Source organism: Scomber scombrus, chromosome 2 (genome assembly GCF_963691925.1).
Source record: "Scomber scombrus chromosome 2, fScoSco1.1, whole genome shotgun sequence".
Classification (NCBI taxonomy): domain Eukaryota; kingdom Metazoa; phylum Chordata; class Actinopteri; order Scombriformes; family Scombridae; genus Scomber; species Scomber scombrus.
Window position 1 is genome coordinate 12802639 of NC_084971.1, and position 22444 is coordinate 12825082.

The 22444-nt window shown below is 38.8% G+C and overlaps 1 protein-coding gene across 1 annotated transcript; it reads right to left on the minus strand.

Moving 5' to 3' along the window:
* Positions 1-1088: 1088 nt before the first annotated feature.
* shoc2 (SHOC2 leucine rich repeat scaffold protein) lies at positions 1089-21620 on the minus strand. Its single transcript, XM_062435150.1, has 9 exons — positions 21575-21620; positions 11005-12076; positions 10386-10523; positions 10082-10212; positions 9576-9764; positions 8561-8683; positions 7928-8065; positions 7198-7315; positions 1089-6010 (listed from the first exon to the last, which is right to left on the minus strand). The coding sequence occupies exons 2-9, from the start codon at positions 11705-11707 to the stop codon at positions 5802-5804; spliced, it is 1749 nt and encodes a 582-aa protein (XP_062291134.1). The 5' UTR covers positions 11708-12076; positions 21575-21620; the 3' UTR covers positions 1089-5801.
* Positions 21621-22444: the final 824 nt, after the last annotated feature.

A 22444-nucleotide genomic window follows, 5' to 3' on the forward strand; every position in this document is an offset into this window, starting at 1 on the left:
TTAAGTTAGAGCTGCTGTAGAGAGAGAACAGATTCAGCTTTAACACGGGACAGTTTCAGGCATAAATGTAAACATGATGCAAGTCAGCAACTGCAGATTCAGCAGTATGAACTGCAGGTTACGCAGGAAGGTGTTTCTTCACATTTTCATCTATTTGATGGTTTTTGTCACTACCAGTGATTTATCTGATGTTTGATGGGTTACACAAGACGTTATAATTCAGATACTAACAATTTTTCTTGTGCAGATACCTCAAACAGGCTAATAAGTTTCCTCAAGCAGAACTTCAGCACAACAGTTCAAGTCCCTTTGAGATTTTAGCAATGATGAGGGTTTGGTAATTGCATAAAGATGTGTATACTTATTTAGTATGAACACATCTCCTCCAAAAATCTCTCTTGTTAACAATTAATCAAGGTTGTCACATCTCACAGACCCTGCTTCTTTACACTGGCTGTCTGTTGCTCTTCCAACTGATTAATAAGTTGTATTTCTGACCTTAAATTGCTTTTTGCCCCCTGCTGATGTTTGAGATCCTCACACATCTCTTTCTTGTTGTTTGAGGTCCAGACTTCAACACAAAAGTGCCATCGCAGTTAGAGCCTTTTCTGAAGAGATCAGAGCTGCAAGCTCTGTTTATTATTTTAAACACACTAGAATTTTGTTTTAAACACAATAGAATTGCTTTTCAAATAATTATTTATGATTTTTTAAATGTTATTGATTAGATAGTTTTAATCTTTAATTTCATTTGTATCTTGTTTTTACTGTCACATACTTTATAACTGTTCAGAGAAGTTCTACATAAATAGGTTTATTATCGATCAACTTTTCCTATTTAAAAGTATGAAAGGCCCCTAATGTCTCGACTAACAAAACAATCATTGATTTTTTTGGCAATCAACAACCAATGTTTCCTCAGTGCTGTGTCCATCTTAATAAAGATGTGGACAGAGAAGCAAAACACTGGTTCTCTTCAACAAAACAAAACAAAAATGTCTTTCAGGAATCATTCTATTATTTGCTGTTTTGTGAAACGAATACTAACACATTGTACACATCATAAATTTGTAAATATTTATCGGTTTATTACAGTTAAAAAGATGTATGTACATACAGAACATCACCAAACATAGTCATTTTCACCCATTTGCAAAGTGGCACTCTGCAACTAGTTGGTTTCAGGATAACTGTCTTACAATGGGGCGGCATTGATTAAGTTTGTCATTTACAACCAAGCACACAAATCGGTGTATTTTTCCTCTTTTTCATTAGCCAAATAATACTTAGTAAAGGCATATATCCAAAATAAAACAACAGAAAGATGCTTAGTAAAACAAGTTGCCGTTGAATTGCTGGTCCAAATCCAAGTTCCTGCTGCGAACGCGCAGCTTTGTATGTACACAGGTAGAAACACCTCCAACTGGATCTTGGTCGCTGTGGTTAGCAATGAAGACTCACATAGAGGTAGTCACGTCTGCATCTGCTCATCTAGTCAAGAGACAACTGACCCAAAAACTTTACTCTCAACATCTGTTAAATCTGTATACCCCGATCCCTTTGCTGACATTAAAAGAACAAAAAGAAAAAGAAAATTGATTATCTGTCATTGATTTAATCAAATGGTCATCAAGGTCTTGTTTGGTGCATGTAAGGCAGTCAAGTAAATGTATGGGGATACAATAGAAGGGTGTGTGAGCAGGAGATTTTGTTTGTGTGTGTGTGTCTGTGTGTGGGTGGGATTCAGGGTGTCAGGTAGGTACGCAGTGGAAAACAGCTGACGGCTTTGCATTAAAGGGCCATTCTACCAAAACTGACTACAAAAAGTGGAAATTTATGTGGTTATGTGCTCTCAAGATGAGAAACATGTGACTGAATATCTAACTTTTAAAAAATAACTAATTTGTTTCTGAAAAGAGTATTTCTTTCCTTGTAAATAACTACAGATGCTTGATATGAATGTTGTTAAAAATGTCTCTTAAAGGTTAAATTAACTTTCAACAAGCATGTCATTTAGTTTCCCCTGATCTTTGAAACTCAACAGATAATTTATGTCTAAACATAATAATAATTTAAAAAATAATCTATTAGTTTCTGTTCAGAATAACAATGCAAGTCAGTTTTGGTGACATTCCCCTTTAATGCCAAAGACAAGTGAGACGCCGGCTGATGCACATCCACTTGGTAGCATATAATGGCATCATCTTCCATTGCAATCTTCCGTCTTTTTTTTGTCAAATTCTTGTCACATTACAGATCTGTAATACTGAGTCTACCGTAACGTCAGATTACTGTACAGAGTAAAAGGGAAAAAAAGACAGAAAGAAACTAGACCCAAATTTACATTGTAACGACCAGTTGCTTGTCAAGTACAGTCAGTGGCCATTGACATAAGGAATAGCCAAACAAACACATTTTAAAAAAAAAAAGACCATTAAGGCTGCTTGTCAATGTAGATTAAGTAGGATAAGCATTGCCACAGAATGCTTTGATACCCTTTGCAATATACAAAAAGGGAGCTTTTGCAGATACACCAAATAGCCACTAAATCGAAGTCCTCTATGCAAAAACGCACGATTCTGACCCAGAAAAATCATGTCAAATATGTTTTCAACATGCTTGTTTTCCTGTACAAAAAACCAGGCAAGAAAAAAAAAAGACAAGTTGTATGATCCAGGAAAGTAAAAGCAAAAGGAGCGAAATGACTTTGATTCTGCGATGCTCTCCATGGCCTAAAATCACAGACAATAGAAAAATAAACACCAATTATACTCCACTTAGTTTGGATGCACCAGTATGCAATACGTCGTCATCACTTTTTAATCCAATAACTGGTCACATCTCCAACTGAACGGGGCCAGTCGATGGTCTCTTCCTCCTCTTCATCTATAGCACATTTAAACTACATTCCAGGATCTAATAAATGCTTTCTGGTCAATAAAGCCAATTTTCAGTTTCTGCCCACCTCCCACCTCCTCTCTGCGTCTTTATACACATGGCGATCTCAACCTCTCAAAATGGCACATGGAAAAAAAAAGTAAAACCAGAGACTGAATGTAAAAATGGGTCACAGCACTCTTGCTGCATACCTAATGCACATCTCACTTTTGAGTACTCGTTGAAGGCATTTTTCACACAATTGTTTACAGCTAAAAGTAAATACACACAAAAAAGAAACTTCCAAAGCTTTTATATAAAACCCAGGAATGCAATGCCTCCGGTGTGTTGTTGAGCGTGAACACAGAAAGCCCTTTTTACAATTTTTTTTGTGTGTCTTTTTTTTCGACAGTCTTGTACTGTAACTGCGTTAAGCTCAAATATGCACCTTGTTGTGTTGTCTCATCGTTGTGTCCAAACGATTTGATCTATGTGAAAACCACCAGGCCTGACCCCAAATCAAAAAAGGTCAGTGGATTTGTCCCTCGTCAGGTTTTTTTTTTTTTTTAGTGAAGTCTGTTATCGGTGTTGGGAGTGGATCGTTACCCGCTTCCTCCTGCCCTCCCCTCCCCCTCCTGTTTTGTACAGCATATGTTTCAGTCCACGAAAAAGCAGCAACAGGTTCTGCTGGTAAATCAGAAGCAGCGGTACATTGTTCCCCTGACCCCGACCTGGAGGTGAGCTGCGGCGCCCCCATCACTTCTGTGCCGCAGCCCACAAAGAAACACACCGAGCTGCTGCAAAGAAAGTAGACCCACACATTTCAATATAAAACAGAATCATGATTGAATATTGAGCTGGGATGCAACACACTTTCAAAAAGGGGGGGGAGGGAAAGTTTGATTACCTTTGTTGGGATTTTTAATGTACAGTCACTTGAAATAATACTAAGTGAATACACACTTCATCATTTAGGAAAAAAAAGAAAACAGTGATTTAATGATTTAAAATAAACAATGCTGATCTGGACTGCAATAAGCCATTTCACTTGCAATGGAGAAAGCAGGATATGGGAATCTCAAAACACCTCATAGCCACACAGACCCTTTTACAGTTTGAGGGAGCGAGTTCCTTTTTAAGATTGACAGGATAAAACTTCCCCAAAGAAAGTTACTATTCTGAGCCTGCTAAAGTCTACATTTATATTTAATTGATACAAATTTACATGATAAACGGTTCGTTTAACAGATAAAATACTTCTTTATGAAACAAAATGCCCCCATTAAAAATAACCAATGAGAGGCTACTGTGTTTTTTTTCATAATAGAGGATGCCAATGTCTTTAAAAAAAAAAAGTGCATAAGAGCAGCAGCATAGCTGGGACAGTGTGGGACAAAAAAAAGAAACCAAAAAAAAAGAAAAAAGAATTAAATTACAAATCTAAAATCAAGGGATCATTTTCCATCATGTAATTAAGATTCTCAGGATACCCTGCCAAAAAAACTACAGAAAAAAAGTATATTAACAAAAAAAAAAAAGGAAGTGTCAAGAAGGGATTACCTGTCAATGTTTTATTATCAAACCTTTTGTAGCTCTGATACACTCGCTGCAGAGACCGAGATAAGTCTTTTGAAAACGATTGATATGTTGGTCAATGATCGACTAGATGACAGTTATGCAGCCCAACACTGAAGATATCAAACAAGTAAACATAACTAAAAATTGCACTCAAGGCAACAACCAGGATTTGTGTACATATACAAAAACAGCTATCATTTATCCCATCACCTATGTATCTTTGACTTTTTTCAATACCCTTTTGTCACAAAAGCAGTATAGACTGGGGGTGGCGGGTCACAGCGCCGCCCATTTTGGAGAAAAGTCCAACTTGCTCTTTTTTTTTTCAAACATGTATGATTGGCATTTCTCATATGTATAGATTACTAGCTTTACGTTTAACAACTGCTGCTGCTATTTGTTTAAAAAAAAAAAAAAAAAATCCAATCATCCTATTTGTATAACTGATATCACTCGCTAAACAGATTAATTTGTCGGCAAAAAGTACACCAATAAAAAGGAAAAACAGCAGTAATACAAAAAATAATTACTGAAATAAATTATATCTTTGTATTCTTGTGGACAATTGTGTTTAGAAATGAACCACTGGATCACTCTAAACATAGGCACATTTTTAAAAAAACATGAAAAGGTAAAAAAAAAAAAAAATACAATTAAGAAATTACAAATATGCCATCATGTGACCTTTGTTCTCTGTGGTCAAGGAGCAATGAACAAGTTCTCTAGTGAAGATTATGTTTAAAAAAAAAAAAAAAAAAAAAAAAAAAAGGGAATATCAAAAGAAAAAAATAACAACAAGATGACAAAGTTAAATTACGGCAGCAGCAATAAATGTGAAGTTCCAAAGACTTTTTTTGTTTGTTTTTGCATACAATTGTATCCTTGCTCACATAATAGATGCTTGTAATTACTGTAAATACATTGGCAATGGGAGCATGGTTTAGTATGGTTAAAAGACTTGCCACTCAGCTCACAGTTACTCAATATATATAACTTTATATATCTTCAGTTTTGGCAAAGAGATGGAAATATTTTCCTCTTAAATGATTTGGAATGAAAGGTGAGCGGGGGGCGGGGTCCTAAAATGACCATAATAAACTCTGGAGTAACACAGAAGTCAAGTCTCCAAAGATTCGCCTTCTTTCTGCCCAGGGATGGTGAAAGAAACATTTTCCTTTTCTTCCCTCCTCCTCTTCTTGTCCCCCCCTCCCACCGACACTGATTGTAGCGAGTCTGTTTTTTCGTTACAGTGTATGATACGCATAATGGGGGCGGGCAGGCGAGAGGGTGCAGAGCAAGTGGAGGGTTTAGAGTAAAGTAGGACTGGGATTTGAGCTGCTCTCGGCTCAGACCATGGCACGGTATGGTCCCTGCATCTTGAGGAACTGGATGATGAAGGAGGGACCTCCCGCGACAATCTGGGGCGGCAGGTGGCTGAGGGGACAGTTCTCAATGCTCATGATGGACAACTTGCTGCAGAGGGCCAGCTCGAACGGGAGGCTGTGCAGGTTGGGGTTGTCATTGAGGTACAGTTCCTCCAAGTTCTCCAGTGTACCTGAGGACCGACACCAGTTACTGTTAGTTAACGTGTGTGTGTGTTTTAAGTGATGTGAACATCCAGGAAAACAGTGTCAGAAGCACATCAATAAAATATGACTTTCTGGAATAATGAAAAAGGTGCCTCTCACCGCTTTTTATGCAATATTATTGAAAATATGTTGCAATTGTGGTGCTGGAAACATAAGCTCAGTAGAAGTTATAGTATGTAGAGGAAGGTGGCAAATTAAAGGAAAAATATAATTTACTGTACCATTTATTCTAAATTAATTATATAGTCTATCATTTACCATTGGAAAGACATGAAATGGTTGAAAAACTGTATGGCTCCTTTAATTCAGATTAAAGGAGCCATACATGTAAAAACAAATGGCCCATGTAAAACAAATGGCCCAGAAGGGATGATGAAGAGACTGCAGTGGTCCTCCTCTGGGCTGTGGTACATCTCAGTTACAGTGAGGGTACAATTAAAAGAATATATGTATATGATGTGCATACATTTTCCACTCTCATACAACAATGTAATCAGCTGTAGATGTTTCTAAATACCTTGAAGCCACAGGTATAATTGAATTCTGGGCCCAGTCTGAATACTCTAAAAATACACACACCTTCAGCTCCTTCCTCCACTTATTTTAATCTCTGGTTTAACACTCAGCCTCGGCAGTAACCAGCCTAGCCAGGTTGGACCAATCACAGGGTCAGTAGTGGGACATATTGTGAACTGTTAAGCTCTTAAATCCTAACAGTTAAGTTTAGCTTTTATCAGGAAAGTTCTCTGATCACACAACTCTTCCTTCTTTGTCTTAAGCTGTAAATCCTCTGAATGACATAAATTTAGAGGACTATGTGAATAGAAGGCCAGAGAGGCTAGAATTATTTAAGTTGTATGTTGTCTGTACAAAATACTTGTTTGTTGGGTTGTTTGAACAGTTTATCATTTGCCATTTCATTTTTTTAATGCTTAGTTTATGGTACAGTTTTGACAAAACTGTGTGCCAGAAATCAAAATTATATTTTGAGAGCCAAGTTATAAGAATTTAAATCTGTAGATCAGTTCTAGTTCCCTACCATCACGAGAGAACTTCTGAGATGTTGATTCAGGCAGCGAGTTTTCCGGCCCTGAACACGTCACCTGAGCTTGTCTCTGGTGTACGTACATGAGATGATAATAGAAATCCTTACCAATCTCCTCAGGAAGGTGTTGCAGCAGGTTCTCCCCCAAACCCAGATGAGTGAGGTTGGTGAGGTGGCCTATGCCTCTGGGTAATGTAGTGAGCTGATTATTTGTCAGCACCAATTTCTAATGAGAGTGTGAGAGCACAGAAAGTTTTTTATTCGACAATTTCATCTTTAAACAATGCATTTTCTGCACAATTAACTGACTGAAAGTGTACGACATCATACAATGCATTTCAACAATGAAAAAAAGTCTATCATTTACATGTTAGTGAAAGTCTGAGCACTGCAGAAGAATAAAAACCAAGCAAGCAAGGAACGATGCCTTTCATATTTTGCTCAAAAGGTTTGTTAAACTTTTTCACGTTTACCAGTCCCATTGCATAGTTTCATAATGGCAACTTGGTTTAACAAACATACTCTGGGTAAAAAAATGGTTATTGAAAAAAATCAAACCATTTATTTTCAATTTAATCTCAGACGATTGTCTAATCTGGTAGACCGCATGTCTTGTTACCTGTTCCCTGCAGCTACAATTATTTGAACATAGTGAGAGATTCGGCTCTTAAATCTTTAGTTTGTTGTCTCATCACTATATCATTAATATATTATTAGTTCCTGGTTCAGAATCTTTGTCTTATATCTAATAATGGAAATATATGCAGAAAGCACACATCTACCTTTATTTACAGAAAAATAAGTATACAGGAGATAACCACATGTCCGGAAAACTTGCCTGTAAATCTTTAAGATAAGCAATTTCATTAGGTAGAGATTCCAACTTGTTTTCCTCCAAGTCGAGCTCCCGTAGCTTTCTCAAATTCCCAATACCATGTGGTAACTTCTTGAGAAGATTATTGGACAATATTAACACCTGCAAAGACAATGAAATGACACTGGCATCACAACGCATTTTTCTGAGCTTGTCTTAATATTCACAGCACTGATGTAATCCTTCCTAACACAGAATGGTCATATCTTTCTCAATTTATGACAACTATTCTACAATGACACTGGAGAAACAAATCTGGTAGGTGTGTAACAATGTGTTCATAGCATCCATTACTGAACATAACAAGTGAACATAATAGGTCCCCTTTAATTTAGATGGGTTGGGGTTAGGGTTAAGAATATGTGCTAAATCTGACTCAAGTGAAACAATACACATTTCTACATCAGACTTTAAAGTTGGGAGACCCAGAGGACTGACAGCACTATTGGTTTATAGCCATCTGCCTAAAAGATTCAAGATTGGTCATTACGTCTTCAACACCTCTCCTAATTATGAGTCTGAAATCACTGGATGTAGCACTGGAAAAGTGTTTCAGTTAAATACCTGCTGCACAATATGTGTGTATCCAAGACTCACCTCAAGAGAAACTAGACCACAGACATCCTCTGGGATCTTAGTCAGCTGATTGGTGGCTAGGTTTAGCTCAACCATGCTGGTCCATGTGCCAAAGTCCAATGGCAGAGACGTTAACTGGTTGTCCTGAGGAAGACAATGGCATGCCTTTATTAGCAATATAGATGACAATTCAGACGGTCAACACAAGGAGAGTGCTGTTCAAGAGGCTGAGCAGACCAGTGCACTATGTCAGCTATGTTACCTGGCGCCAGGATTAAATGTTTACATTGGAGATTTAAATCCAAATGCCATCCAGGCGGACATACACTGAGGAACAAGTTGAGGTTATTTTTAAGAGTGTCTGTGTATAATATGTCTCGCTAAAGGCCGATACAAACTTCAATATAAGTGCTGTTCTGAACAATTCTCTCAATACAGTTCCACTCCAAATGGCATTTATATAAAAGAACACAAGGACATGCCACTACCTCTACACTACATGTAAATGTACAACTTCAGGATGCCTCCATGTCATGACATTTCACTATGATGAACAACTTCAGTTGCTCTAAAAATGTTTTACAAATATTTTTTGAAATTACCATTCCAGATTTATATTTATTGCTTATAAATTGGTTTTAAGAGTTAAAAGATTTGTATTACTCATGTGAGTGCTTGATTTATTTAATATTCAAAAGTTTCCATAGGCCTCTTTTTCAAACCAGCCATTTTTACATTCTGCTGCTTTAGTGTCTGGGTCCTAGTATTGTGATTGTTTGCTTACTGTCACACTGTCATGTCTTACTGGAACACTTGGATATGACAGAGGCACAGTTAATGTTATCAGTAACACTTGTACTATTATGACAAGTCAAAATGTTTGCTTTGAAAATCACATCACCTATTGCCTATTAATCACACCTGGGAAAAAATCAAAGTATATAGCAGAAAATGATCTAGAAAGTACTAATTCATGATCATTTCTACATTTTCTAGGAATAATTTCTCTCACAGACAAACATGCACATATATGCACCTTCATGTTAAGCTTGCTTAACACTTTGGCCCGAGAGAAGATACCAAACGGGATCTTGTTGATGCGGTTGTGCTCCATGTTGAGGGAGTAGATGGTGGAGAACTGGGATGGTCCACCCACAGGGTACGACTGGAAGCAGTTCCTCGCCAGTGTCAGACTGGTCAGGTTGACCAAACTTGACAGGAGGCCCTGGTCAGCCACAGAAACAGAGACATGACAGAAGCAATGTGATCAACACACTTATAGTGATACAGTGATACTTTAACGCTGGATGCACTAGTGGCCCTCGCCTTGGACATACACTTATTCTTATACATTTTAAAGCACAAGGACAGAGGAGTCTAGGCTTCAACAGGAATGTGTTTCGTTTTATTACCTCTCTAGGAAACAGTTGATTTTAACACTAGCTTAACAGAAATTAGGGATGTAATTTATAATTATTTTCATTATTGGGTATTATTAAGCATTTATATTTTAAATGTTAAGGTATTTTTGGTTCTCCTTACCTCTGGCAACACTGAAATATTGTTGTTTTCAAGGTTTAGCTCCTCCAGTTCTCGACATTTGGCTAATGATCTGGGGATGGCCGACAATCTATTGTATCTCAGACCTAAGCGATTTATGCTGGCTAGATTGCCTGAAATGACAACAACAACAACAAAACATACTTATTACCATTACAACATTTATAGAAATCTTGTCTTCAGTCATTTTTCTATTAACTGGCAGACAAATCAAATCAATATAGACAATCAAACGAATATAGTAACAGACATAAATTGAAAGGTAAAAATACTGAAAATGCTGTACCTATAGTCTCTGGGAGGTCCAAGAGCTCATTGTGCTGCAAGTCGAGGTTGGTTATCTGTGTGCAATTCCCAATTTCCTTCGGTAGGTGTTCCAACTGATTATGGGCAACATCCAGAGTAATGAGGTTGCAAAGTTCCCCTGCAGAAACATGCACAGATCACCAAAATTTAGTAGTTTCAGTTTCAGTAAAAGTCCTCTGTCCCACTTAAAACACCAACTCATTTTTCTCACTGTTTTTCTGTTTCAGAATATGATTTTTAAGTAGAAAAAGTAGAATTTGTCTTGGTTACACTGGTTCAGAGTGTAGGACTCATCTAGGAATAATCAGTTCAACATTCACTAACTTGAGTTCATTGGATTTTGAACTGTAAGAAAGTGTAAAGTGTGTATTCAGTAACCATTTGTGATGGGGTCCAATGTAGTTTAATAATGGTTTACTGACCAGAATAAGATATTTAAAATAAATTATGAGCAAAAGATGACCTACAAATCTGGATGCTCAACGCTTTAAACCCAGCAATTGCCCACTACCTCCCACAATTATGGATAATATGGTTTGCTTCTTGCCCTGCCCAAATTGAAAAAAGTAATCCTCTTATTACACGTAGGTTTTACTCACCTATCTCTGCAGGCAGCTGCTTAATCTTGTTCTCCCGGATGCTGAGCATTGTGAGCTTGGAAAGGTTTCGAATGTCCTTCTCCACCGTTGTGATACGGTTGAAGCGCAGGTACAGCGTGGTCAGAGAGGTCAGCCGGTAAACAACAGCCGGTATCTCTCGCAGCTTGTTGTGCCGGAGGTCGAGCATTCGAAGCTTCTTAAGGGAGTCCAGGGAGTCAGGCAAGCTGGTCAGGGAGTTCTCACTCAGGGCCAAAGTGACCAGGCCTGATAGGCAACCCACCTCAGCCGGCAGGCTCTGCAGCTTGTTGCTATATAAGTAGAGTTCAGCCAGCTGCGTCAACTCCTTAATTGAGGTCGGCAGCATGTGAATGGACCGTTTAGATAGGTCCAATCTCATTGAGTTCTCCTCCCGGCACTTATTAAGCTCTTTGACCACCTCGGCATTGCTGGACTTCTTGCGCGTACCTGGTGCTGGGTTTGGCCGCTTTATCGTATTGTCGACAGAGAAGGCAACTCCCGGTGTTGAGCTGCTAGTGTCCTTCTTTCCTTCTTTGGCATCTTTCCCTTTGGTCTTCGTTTCTTTGCCACCATCCTTGACTAAGCTGGCCAGAGCTTTGGCCTCTTTTTCCCTTTCTTTCCCCGCTGGACCACCTTTTGGGTCCTTTTCTTTTGAATCTTTTTCTTTGCCTAAAGTACTACTCATGACGACGTTATCGGGCCTCCTGCAGAGTTGCTCATGAGAGTCTCTCTTGTCAGGTTACTTATGGTTTGGGGAAAAAAGGGACACAGACAGCCAAGAAGGCTTTTAAAGAAAACATCCCTGTGCAGACCCACACATTAATGATTATCCTTGAAATAAAGATCGTGTAATCCAAAGGTTTTTTGGAAACTTTTGATACTTTGTTCCTTTGTTAAAATGCCATGTGAGAAAAAATCCTTTGAAGCAACTGGATTGTGGCATCCATGGGCCACATGCTTAAGTGACAAGGCTGCATACAATCCCAGGACCTTTGGGCACAAGTTCCCTCAGGCTGCAAAGGTCATCAGGGTTTTTTAATCCCTCAAGGATTTGCTGTGGGGAAAAGAAAAGGATATTTCATGTCAACAGTTTACTAGTGGTGTGACGATACACTCACGAGACGAGACAAGGCGAGACACAATATTGGGGTCACGAGATCGAGACGAGATTTTAACTATTTTTAAGAAAACTTCAATGAGGAAATATATGATTGTTCTTTTATTTAAAATTCACAAAATGGAAATAATGCAGGTGCATTTTGAAATGTTTTAATTAATCATCTTGTAATGAATGTCACTTCAGTTCCACTTTCTAAATATATAATTGTCATATGCAGTATGCAGCACTGTCTATCTATACGGGTTTCCCCGTATAGATAGACATTTTATAGATGGATAATTTTAAATACAAAAGTTAGATACAATCACAAATACCAAAAAGTAAATTATAAAGAATAGAAACAATTCTAGTATGTAAATATAAAGAATCAAATTATCACAAATTATAACATATTGCTATTTATCTATAAATTACAGTCTGTCTGTCTGTTATTCGCATATCTCTCACACAGAAGACTAAGCACAGCGCAGGACCAGAGTTACCCGGGATTTCCACCGGCTCCGTCCTCTGCCTGGTGTCAACTCACACCGGGCAGCGGAGCGGAGCTTGCTCTGGGAGAGAAATCTGCCTTTTAAAATGAAGTTGCACTGTTAATACAGTAATTGTGGCAGTCCAATAAAATCCAAACGAGTGCCTTTAGGCTACTGTAATTACTGTAGTAGCAGCACAACTAAAAGGTCCGATTTTGTCACCTTGCTCAAATTTAGTTGATTTGGTATTTTTATTTGATTTTTAATCTTATACCATATGTCAGTAGGCTATGTAGCTAGATGGTGTCTTTATCTGTCTGTTTTATTCGTGTTTATTGCTGAAATACAATCGGGAGACGGAAGTTTATTATGCCGATCATGTGTCTGACTTCCTGTCTGGTGCAATCTGCTCTGTTGAGCTTGACGCGTTTTAGAAACGGCTCCGTCAAATATAGAAATGCTGCGGATTGATAGCGCTGTGGCGCAGGGAGCCTCCTGAGACGTGCCACAGCGCTCCTGGTCCTACTATTGACTGAGATCTTCTCAGCAGGTAGAAGCTGCCAGTTCACTAACTAGAATGAGGGCACGTACTGTAACAAGGTTAATAATCCACACGTGACATTATAAAAAGAAGACATGACGTGCAAAAATACTCTGTAGTAGTGGCTGACTGATTACTGATAGTCTGCTAGCAGAACTATTACTACTCAAGTGGATAAAACCAGTTGGCTGAGGCAGAGGATGAAGACAGGATTGATGACACTCTCTTATCGTCTCCAGTCAACAATCTGTAGTCATAAATTATTTGATCTTTATAAGATATCCACAATAGTTACAGTAAGTTGCATTTGCCAATGAACTAGACATAGTCTTGATTAATAAGCTGGCTTAGGTTAACAGGAGACCAAAAGCTACCATCAACGTAATCAACTTGCTAGCAACATTAGCAAGCATCAGTGCGATGTTTCTTGACATGATGGACCATTACAATTGAAAGAATGGTGCTTGTGCTGAGAGACAGTGGTGTAAACATGATCAGATGCATAAGACTGGCAGAGATACCGAACCACAGGGGCAGGCTCACACACATTGCAGCTTGAGGAGGGCATCATCAGCAGTCAGACAGCAGGGGGTTACCAGCAAGTTGAAGCCAAATGCAACACACTTCTACCACTCAGAGCTAGCAAAATGATGTCTGAGAGCCATTCAAGAAGACCTTGGCCTCTCCCAGCATGGGATCCTTCAAGCTGTTCCCACCAGCTGGAACTCCACTCTGCACATGTTGCAGAGGATGCTGAGCGTGTATGCAGGAGAACACGGGACGTTTACACGTGTGACAGTGGAACAATCACCTCAAAAACTCTGGGCCCTATAGAAGAAGGGACTTTTGAGATTAACTTCCTCATCTCAAGTAATGCAGTGGTGAAGAAGATGCAGCTTCAGGCAAGATTGGGGAGACCAAGTGTTCCATTCTGGCAACCCTGCTGGATCCTCGAAACAAGGGCAATGTCTTGCAGCAGAGGACAAACTGAACAAAATGGCCAAAAGAGAACAAGTCATCGCCACTGAGTCTGAGCAACAACAAGCCACCACTGGAGACCAAGGATCATATCCTAAACAAATCAGGGTAGAGGAAGAGGACCCCGCTGGTTTTGCTGACGACCGTAAGCAAACATTCTTGGGTCTCACAGTCATCATGTAGCTCCTGCTGAGGAAGAGAGCGAGGAAATCTCAGATGAGCTGAACCGGTACCTCTGGGAGCCGTGGATTGACAGAAAGACTGGTCTGCCACTGGAATGGTGGAAACAGAACAAAACCCACCTAAGCTTTCTTGCACCGCTGACAAGAAAATGTCTTTGTCCTCCGCCCTCCTCTTTTCCCAGTGAGAGAATATTCAGAGAGGTTGGGACCATTTATGAGAAGAGGAGAAACAGCCAAACTGGAGAAAATGCAGCAGACTTTGTTTCTTCCATTTCAACTTTCTGCTCTTAACTGGGACTGGAACTAAAAACAAAAAGATGGAGCTTCTGTTTGCACTGAACTAACATTGTTTATTTATTTTTTATTTCAGTTGTTTACAAATTTTTCGTTCTAACAAACAAGGAGATGCTGCTATCTGCTGCTAAGGGCACTAAAATATTACCTTTTATTCATAACGTTTTTTCACAGCAAGTCTTCCGATTACTTTATCATTTTTTTAATTTAAAATAAGGGTGTAGACTGTATAATGTCTAATAATGCATACCTAATAATATGTATGTGTAATACTGTGCAGATCTACCTAAACAAAGACAATGCACTTTTTTTTATTGTGTTCAAGTGAATAATACATTAGTGTTAAATTAATGTTCATTGGAAGCAAAAACAAAGATGTTGCTGGGTCCACTAACATTATTTATTTATTTATGTAAATGTACACATTTTTTGTTCTCTCACAAACAAGGGGATACTACTGTTGTTACGTGCACTAAAACTTTCATTCTTTTTTTTTTCTTACAAATATTAGTTTGTACACATTTATTTACATTATCTATTGTTTTAATGTAATGTAAATTGCACTGCAGATAGAGTGCAGATCAACTTAAACAAACAGAGACAATGTGGACAGTAACTCAAGTGACTCAAAATTCCTGAATTTAAATTAAATTAATTTAAGTTCAGGAATGTTGTGTCTCATTTGTTGTATTTTATCAAATGCAAAAAAAAAGAACAATAACAGCAACAGCAACAACAAAAACAAGAACAATATATCTGAAAACATTGGCATCAGTCATTGCAAAACCCACATCAATCCACCGCTATTCTTCAATTGGCAGAAAATCCATCTACAGAAATGTTGATGACCTATTAATTGATTAATATTAAAGTAATTTTTAAAGTTCAATCTTCTCTAGGATTGGGTATCAGACCTAGAAAATATGACTATTTGTATGGACTTGAACAGTTTTTATCCAAAAGCCATTACCATAATGAACTGAAGCAAACTCCTAGAACACATCACAACTTAATGTGCAACAATGTATCTATTATTACGTGCAATTATATCTATGAGTACTTTTTAAAATCCCATTTTAACTGCATACGCTGGCAATGAATGAGTGTATTTGAAGTTTTGCTCTGCAGATGAGAGTATGAGTGAAACGAATGGATGCATTTATATATTTTTATATTTGAACCTGGTTCTTGAGTGCACCTGAATTTCGTTGTATGTTTTGTACAATGACAATAAAGAATCTAATCTAATCAGACTTGCTCAATGCTTGCGTTCTTCGATTTAGTGCAACATGTGATCGGTCCATTGCCACAGCAGCTACAATCCGTCTGTGGTGAATTTGTGTAAAAATCAAATCATTTAGATGTGGAGGAATGGTGGCATTTTTTGCAATTTAATGCTTCTATTCACATGAGTATCGGATGAAGTACTCAATAGATATCAGTATCACTTTAAGGGTCCTTGGATTGGTACTGGTATCATAATCTTCCCCAATGTGATGATTTACTGTTCTTCTTTGGTTTATATCTCTGTAAACTGGATATCTTTGGGTTTTGGACACCCAGCCAAACAAAAGGCATTTGATGACATCACCTAGGACATAGGGAAATCGTGATGAACGTAATGTTCAGTATTTTATAAACAAAACTATGAGTCAAAATAATAATCCGCAGATTAATCAATAACGAAAATAATCCATAGTTGCCCTACTTCAGGGCCTCGTCCACTTGTTTTTGCCTTTTTTTTTTTTACAGAAAGAAATCAGCCAACCTGATTTCAAATGGGTCAGATCAGTTTAAAATGAATTTTTATCTTGATTTTCTGTCTTCATGTATCAAAAAGTGCTCACCGCAATTTACAGTAAACAGACTCTTCTTGTGGCGAACACAGCTCAGAATAAGCTGCAAGGTGCTTCATGATCGATCTTAATATGTCTGATGGGACAGTATCGGCTACATAAAGCCCAATTCTTTTTCACTGCTTTGTTTGCTCTGGTAGGTAACTTTGCTGTGTTAAAACAGCTCAGCGATGGCTCAATTTCAGCAACATTTTAAAGGAGAATCACAACTTTTAAGAACTGTTGTGAGCTGAAAACTTTTTCATTCCGGAGATAAAGAGAGGAGGTCCAAACCTTTCTGCCACGATTCCTCATTGACATTCCTCTCCCTCTCTAACCCTAACAGACAGTAAATACGGTACTAGGATACTATGAAAAATATTCCTAGAGAAAATATTACTAAAAACTATCAAAGTAAAGCTGTAATGTAGGCTCTGTTTCATGTTTTACTGGAGGCTATGTGCGCAACCATCACTGTGTAGGAAAAACAAATATAACTAAATAGAAGCCTTAATACTCTGACAATACTCGCCTTAAACATGAGACAAAAAAAACACTTCAACAGGTTTGGTGGGTTGACAGTACCGTGAGATTCTTGGTATTTAGTGTATTGTGCCAGTCATAGCAAATCTGTTGAATATACTAAGCATAACCTCACACTAACTTACTCCTGTTAAACAAACATGGCCCAGCGGGTGTTGACATTACTGTAAGCCTACAGCCCCACCTAAACAGGCATTCAGCAATTTTAGCCCCTATAAAGTCTGTAATGCAGCAATCACACTGAATATTTACATCTCTTAGACATCCAGACAAAACACACGACTCTTTGGATCTTTACGTGAGCCAGACTGAGCCAGCTTGTCTCTGCTGCTGTTGCACCTCAGTGACTTAGCTCTCCAACACTAGTACGAACTAAGCTGTGGCAAAAAAGAGAGGCAGGTTTGGATCAGGATCAGAGCTAAGTGAAAAGGTTAGGACTGCTGAGAGTAATCTTTAGAAGTGGCCTTCAAAGCATGAAGTCCCCACAACAACAGGTCATATGACCTTTTGGGTAAAAGAAATGTTGGGTCAATAGCAGCACCCCTGACATGGTAGACTGCTTGACAGAGTGTTCTGTAAATAAAAAAGGTATCCACTGCTCTTTGAGTCCGTCATAAATAAGACGGTGAACATATAACACCAACTGCAAGAGACATACCTGTGTACAAAATTATTTGAACATAAAATGAGAATAGCCAGACCAGTCCTGTTGCTGGGGCCTTCTAAACCAAACTGTGCAAGCAACTTCCTTTTATGGTTGTACTCTCTATGTCCCTGCCCTGGTACATAATCTTGTTTATTACAAACTGCATGTAAACGTTATTTAAAGACTCATGTTTTATGATCTGTCCCAACAAAAGACCAAATGAGAACATAACAGTTTCTTAAGTGTGTCTTTTGTTGTTGTTGTTGTTTTTTACTGTTTGTATTAACATTTCTCTTTCATTATATTAATACTGACATTTTTGGATAAGAAAATAAGCTTTGTAGTTAAGGTATCAACTTTTTGTCTTTGTTTGCCAAGATCAACAAAAAATTAACCACATTCGAACAGGCATACTTCTAGTTTCTAATCTGTGGTCTTTCAAATGCATGCAGGGGTTTCTGAAAAACAGCACATAAGTTAGATATTCAGTTGACTAAAAAAGCTTTAGAAGAAGGAAGAAGAAAAAACAGTAACAGGTTGGTAGCAGTGCTAGTAAGAACAATGCCAGTGTTTCCTATATTCATTTTGCACCGCTGCAAAATGAGCGCCACGCTGCAATTTCACACTATCATTAATATCAATGGGATACTAATGATTTTCACTTGCACATATGAGCACAAGCGCATAGCAAGTGGAGAAAGTGAGTGGCAGGAAAGTGACAATGAATGTGAGCAGAGCAGAGGAAAAGGTTAGCACTAAGTTGTCAATCTGGCAGTAAATGTCCAGTGTGTCTGTTAATAAATGCTACAGCTTCTCAAGACCAAAAAGGGTCTCTTCTGTTGCTTCCTCAACTGTGGGAAAGGTGAAGGGGGTTAGCTCCAAAGTCAGTGACAATTGGTTAACCTTACCTGACCAGGCTCACTTAAAGTGGACTGACAAGGTGGAAAGGCTATTCTCATTTTAGTGACAATCTCAGCTGCTCTTAAACAGAGCTGAGCTGAACTGCTGAGTCCCTCCCAAGTTATGGTCAGCAACCCCCAAGCAGTCAAACTACGGGAAACACTGAATGGGTTCATGAAATTCAGTCAGGTTTCCATCCCTGACAAGCAAATTGTACAATGCACACACTCAACAGCATATACAATTTGCCATGAAAAACAATTGATAGGAAATAAGTTATTATTTAAGAGTATGTCATCACATCAGAGTTTGCAGGCTATTGCCAGAACTGCACTTTCTGTCTACAGTCACCACATTTATGTAGACTTACACCCGTCACATATAATTCACATTGATGGGGTAGCTACATTGTACATTTGAGTATATCTTTCATGCCAAGAATACTGCAATAGTCATATACAATATATGTGAGAAATGCCCCCAGTCAGAAGTTAGAAACCTAGTTTGTTTACTCTGGTCTGAATCAGTGGATGAGTAGCTGAACTTATTACATTGTTCTATTTGGTTCGGTTTCTCTTCACGCAGCAAAAATTAATGCAAACCAAAATGTATCATTAAAAGCCATCAGAGAGCATTCACTCTGCTCAATGGTCAGATGTGTCTGGGGTGGTTGTGAAAATATAAACACAAGAAGAGGGACCTGAAGAAGGCCTAATCTGCCCAAGGAAACATATTGTTTGCTAGTCCAGATCAAACCTTGATTCACTTCAACTAGCTGCCAGGAACTGTCCATTTTTCTCATGTGTAGATTCAGATGGCGCTCCCACCACAAACAAATCGCTCCAGATTTCATGACTGGACTGGTGCGGTTGTTTTGGTCCACACTCCTGAACCACTGCTGTGATCAGATCTGTCCAAACTAATCATCCTAAGGGGGAAAATGAACCAGAGTCCAGTTCAACCAGACTAAACAACGTAGGTTTGACAACATCCAAAAACTTGCAAATATATAGTCAGTCTGTAAAAACTGGCAAACAACCATCAGCACAAGAACATGATATTGTATTTGTCAAATACAGTTGTAACCCCACTGACGAGTAGTGTTAAAGACTGGTGGTGCACACTTGTTCTGTAAGAATATAATGACTGTCTGAGCATAAGGAAGGGAATATGTAAAGAAGTTTAATCAGAAAACTGCACTATTTATGGATGCTTTGTGATTGTTTACAGCATTTACATTACCCTTTACAAACATCTACTATACTCAGGATGAGAAGATCATTGTAAAGATGACCTTGGGGCAGAAGTTTGCCAAAGCCACAGGATAATATTAAATCAACAGGCAAGAGATCCAGCTGTAACAAAACTGCAAAGACTGAGGTCCATTAAGTTAGGACTACTCATTTAGTGGATGTAAATATGAAGCTCAACCCACATAGCTGTATGTGGGTCATTTTTAGTGTGGTTGAAGTCATTTTAGTGCACATCCATCAACACTAACACAACACCATGAAGTGCCACTACACACTTGGACTTCATGGCACTTGCAACTCACATAGAGAATAATGACTTTTCCATTAAGGATATCTTGGGCCCATCTGATAATGCCAATGCATTTAGGCCTAAGCAGGACTGTCTAATGTTCTCCAGCTTTTGCTGATCCATTACAATGCATTTTGGATCAAATACGATGCATCAATGTTAGATAATCAGAGATGACAAGGAAATATCTCCAGTCCAGCTCATGAATTGCTACTTGACAATGCAATAGCTTACTGTTTTAATACAAGATAGCATGTATGATGTGGCCTGCCAGTTTAAGTGGTTATCCGTGTAAAACTGGGCAAAAAAGCAGAGGAGAGTTGTTGGCAGCTATTGGCTACTGCTATACATAGGACGTAACTAGCTCGATGGCTACGCGTGCCAATGACAAATCCTAGGAAACAGATTACCGACAAAAATGGTACCAGGTCGAGGAAGTCATGTCACCTTTCGAGATTAATTGATTTACATAAACACCTGAAAAGCACACAGCAGGGTTGGTTTCCCTGTATGGTGACTGGATGTGACGCGGACAGTAACAAAGCTACAGGCTCCAGTGTGACAGCTAACCTAACATCAACCAGCTAACTAACTCACGTAGGCTGAAAATCAGTTGTGTCAGCTAAGCAAGCGTCAAAAGTGATATATCAAAGTTAGCAATCTTCAATAAGAGAAAAACACACTGGATAAGGCTGCTAAAGCGGGACTGACAACAAGGCAGGAAATAAAAGCAGCTAAGCTAAACGTCAATAGGAGAGCAAACGTCAGTATGCCAGACTGCTAACTTGCTAACGCCAGCTAGCCAGTAGGTTAGCCCGCCAGCTAGCTGTATTTCACCGAGCCATCTTCTCAGTCAAAGGAGGAAGAGTAACAGCACCATCAACATTAAATAATAAAACTAACGGCTATGTTTATATATGTATTTGCTGAGATGGCAAAAGAGATGTCGACGTGTTCGCTGACATATTTACTCACTTCCAGCGATTAGCTTTCATCTGAAGCAGAGCTAACTGTGTGTGTGTGTGTGTGTGTGTGTGTGTGTGTGTGTGTGTGTGTGTGTGTGTGTGTGTGTGTGTGTAGGCCCGAGCAGAGCGACCCGTCCGCCGTGACTTGGACCGAGAGGAGAGACCTCTGCTGCGGCCAGCTGAGCGCGATCTGGCGGCAGACACCCAAAGAGAGCAGCCGATGACTGGAGGCAGCTGATATCCTCGCAAAGCTGCCACTGGCAGCAAACAAGCCGCGGACTTAACTGTAACACAGTGCCTAAGCGCCGTTCCCGTGTTGAATATTAGCCGAGGAAAAAAGGAAAACACAGTGAAAAACAGCGGCCATTCCGAAGCTGAACAAAAGAGTGCATTCGTACTCGCCTCTGAGAAATGACACTTTATGGTTACACACGCCCTAATAAGAGACTGACGAGTGTGTTGTGTGTAGAGCAATGTGTAGCCGTGCTGCGGTGGGTGAAACCTTCACTGTTAAGGTTGTAATGTAACTGTTTTACCTTCAGAGGTGTGACTCCGCCATCCTTGCTGCTTCCTCCTCTTTTCCTATACTGCTGCTCAGCTCCCCTCCCTCCCCCGCCACCAAACTGCGTCATTCGCACGCCTAACCAATGTTATCACGAGACTTTGAAATACAATCAAATATCCCTGGATAAACACTGGCTTCATGATGAACATTACACATGCAAGGTTTGGAAGGTTTGTTTGGAAATGTAATTGGTTACAAATTACTAGTTACCCTATTTAAAATGTAATAAATAGCTAATGTTACTATAATTACTTAATCAAAGTAATGTAACTTATTACATTTGATTACTTTTCTAAATTTCAATTTCTAAAACTTTTCTAAAACAATTGTTTTCAGCTGTTAGGGTAAGTGTACCCATTAAACCCACCAAAATGTAAGTTCAGGTGTTTTTCATGGATACTGACATGATTTATAATGGAGATCATTTCTTATCTATAAAGCAAGATTTATCTCTCATTTGAAAATGTATTCATTAATTAATGTAGATTTTGGAATATAAAATAAAGATAATTTATGAAAGAAGTCAAAAGTCTGGGATGGGCTTAATTGGTACTGCGACACCATTTAAGCCCATGCTACAAATAAGGTCCACATCATGATTTATTTGCAAAATATAAAATGGTGGTTGTGAAAATGTAAACACAAGAAGAGGGACCTGAAGAAGGCCTAATCTGCCCAAATATCAATCAAGGAAACATATTGTTTGCTAGTCCAGATCAAACCTTGATTCACTTCAACTAGCTGCCAGGAACTGTCCATTTTTCTCATGCGTAGATTCAGATCGCGCTCCCACCACAAACAAATCGCTCCAGATTTTATGACTGGACTGGTGCGGTTGTTT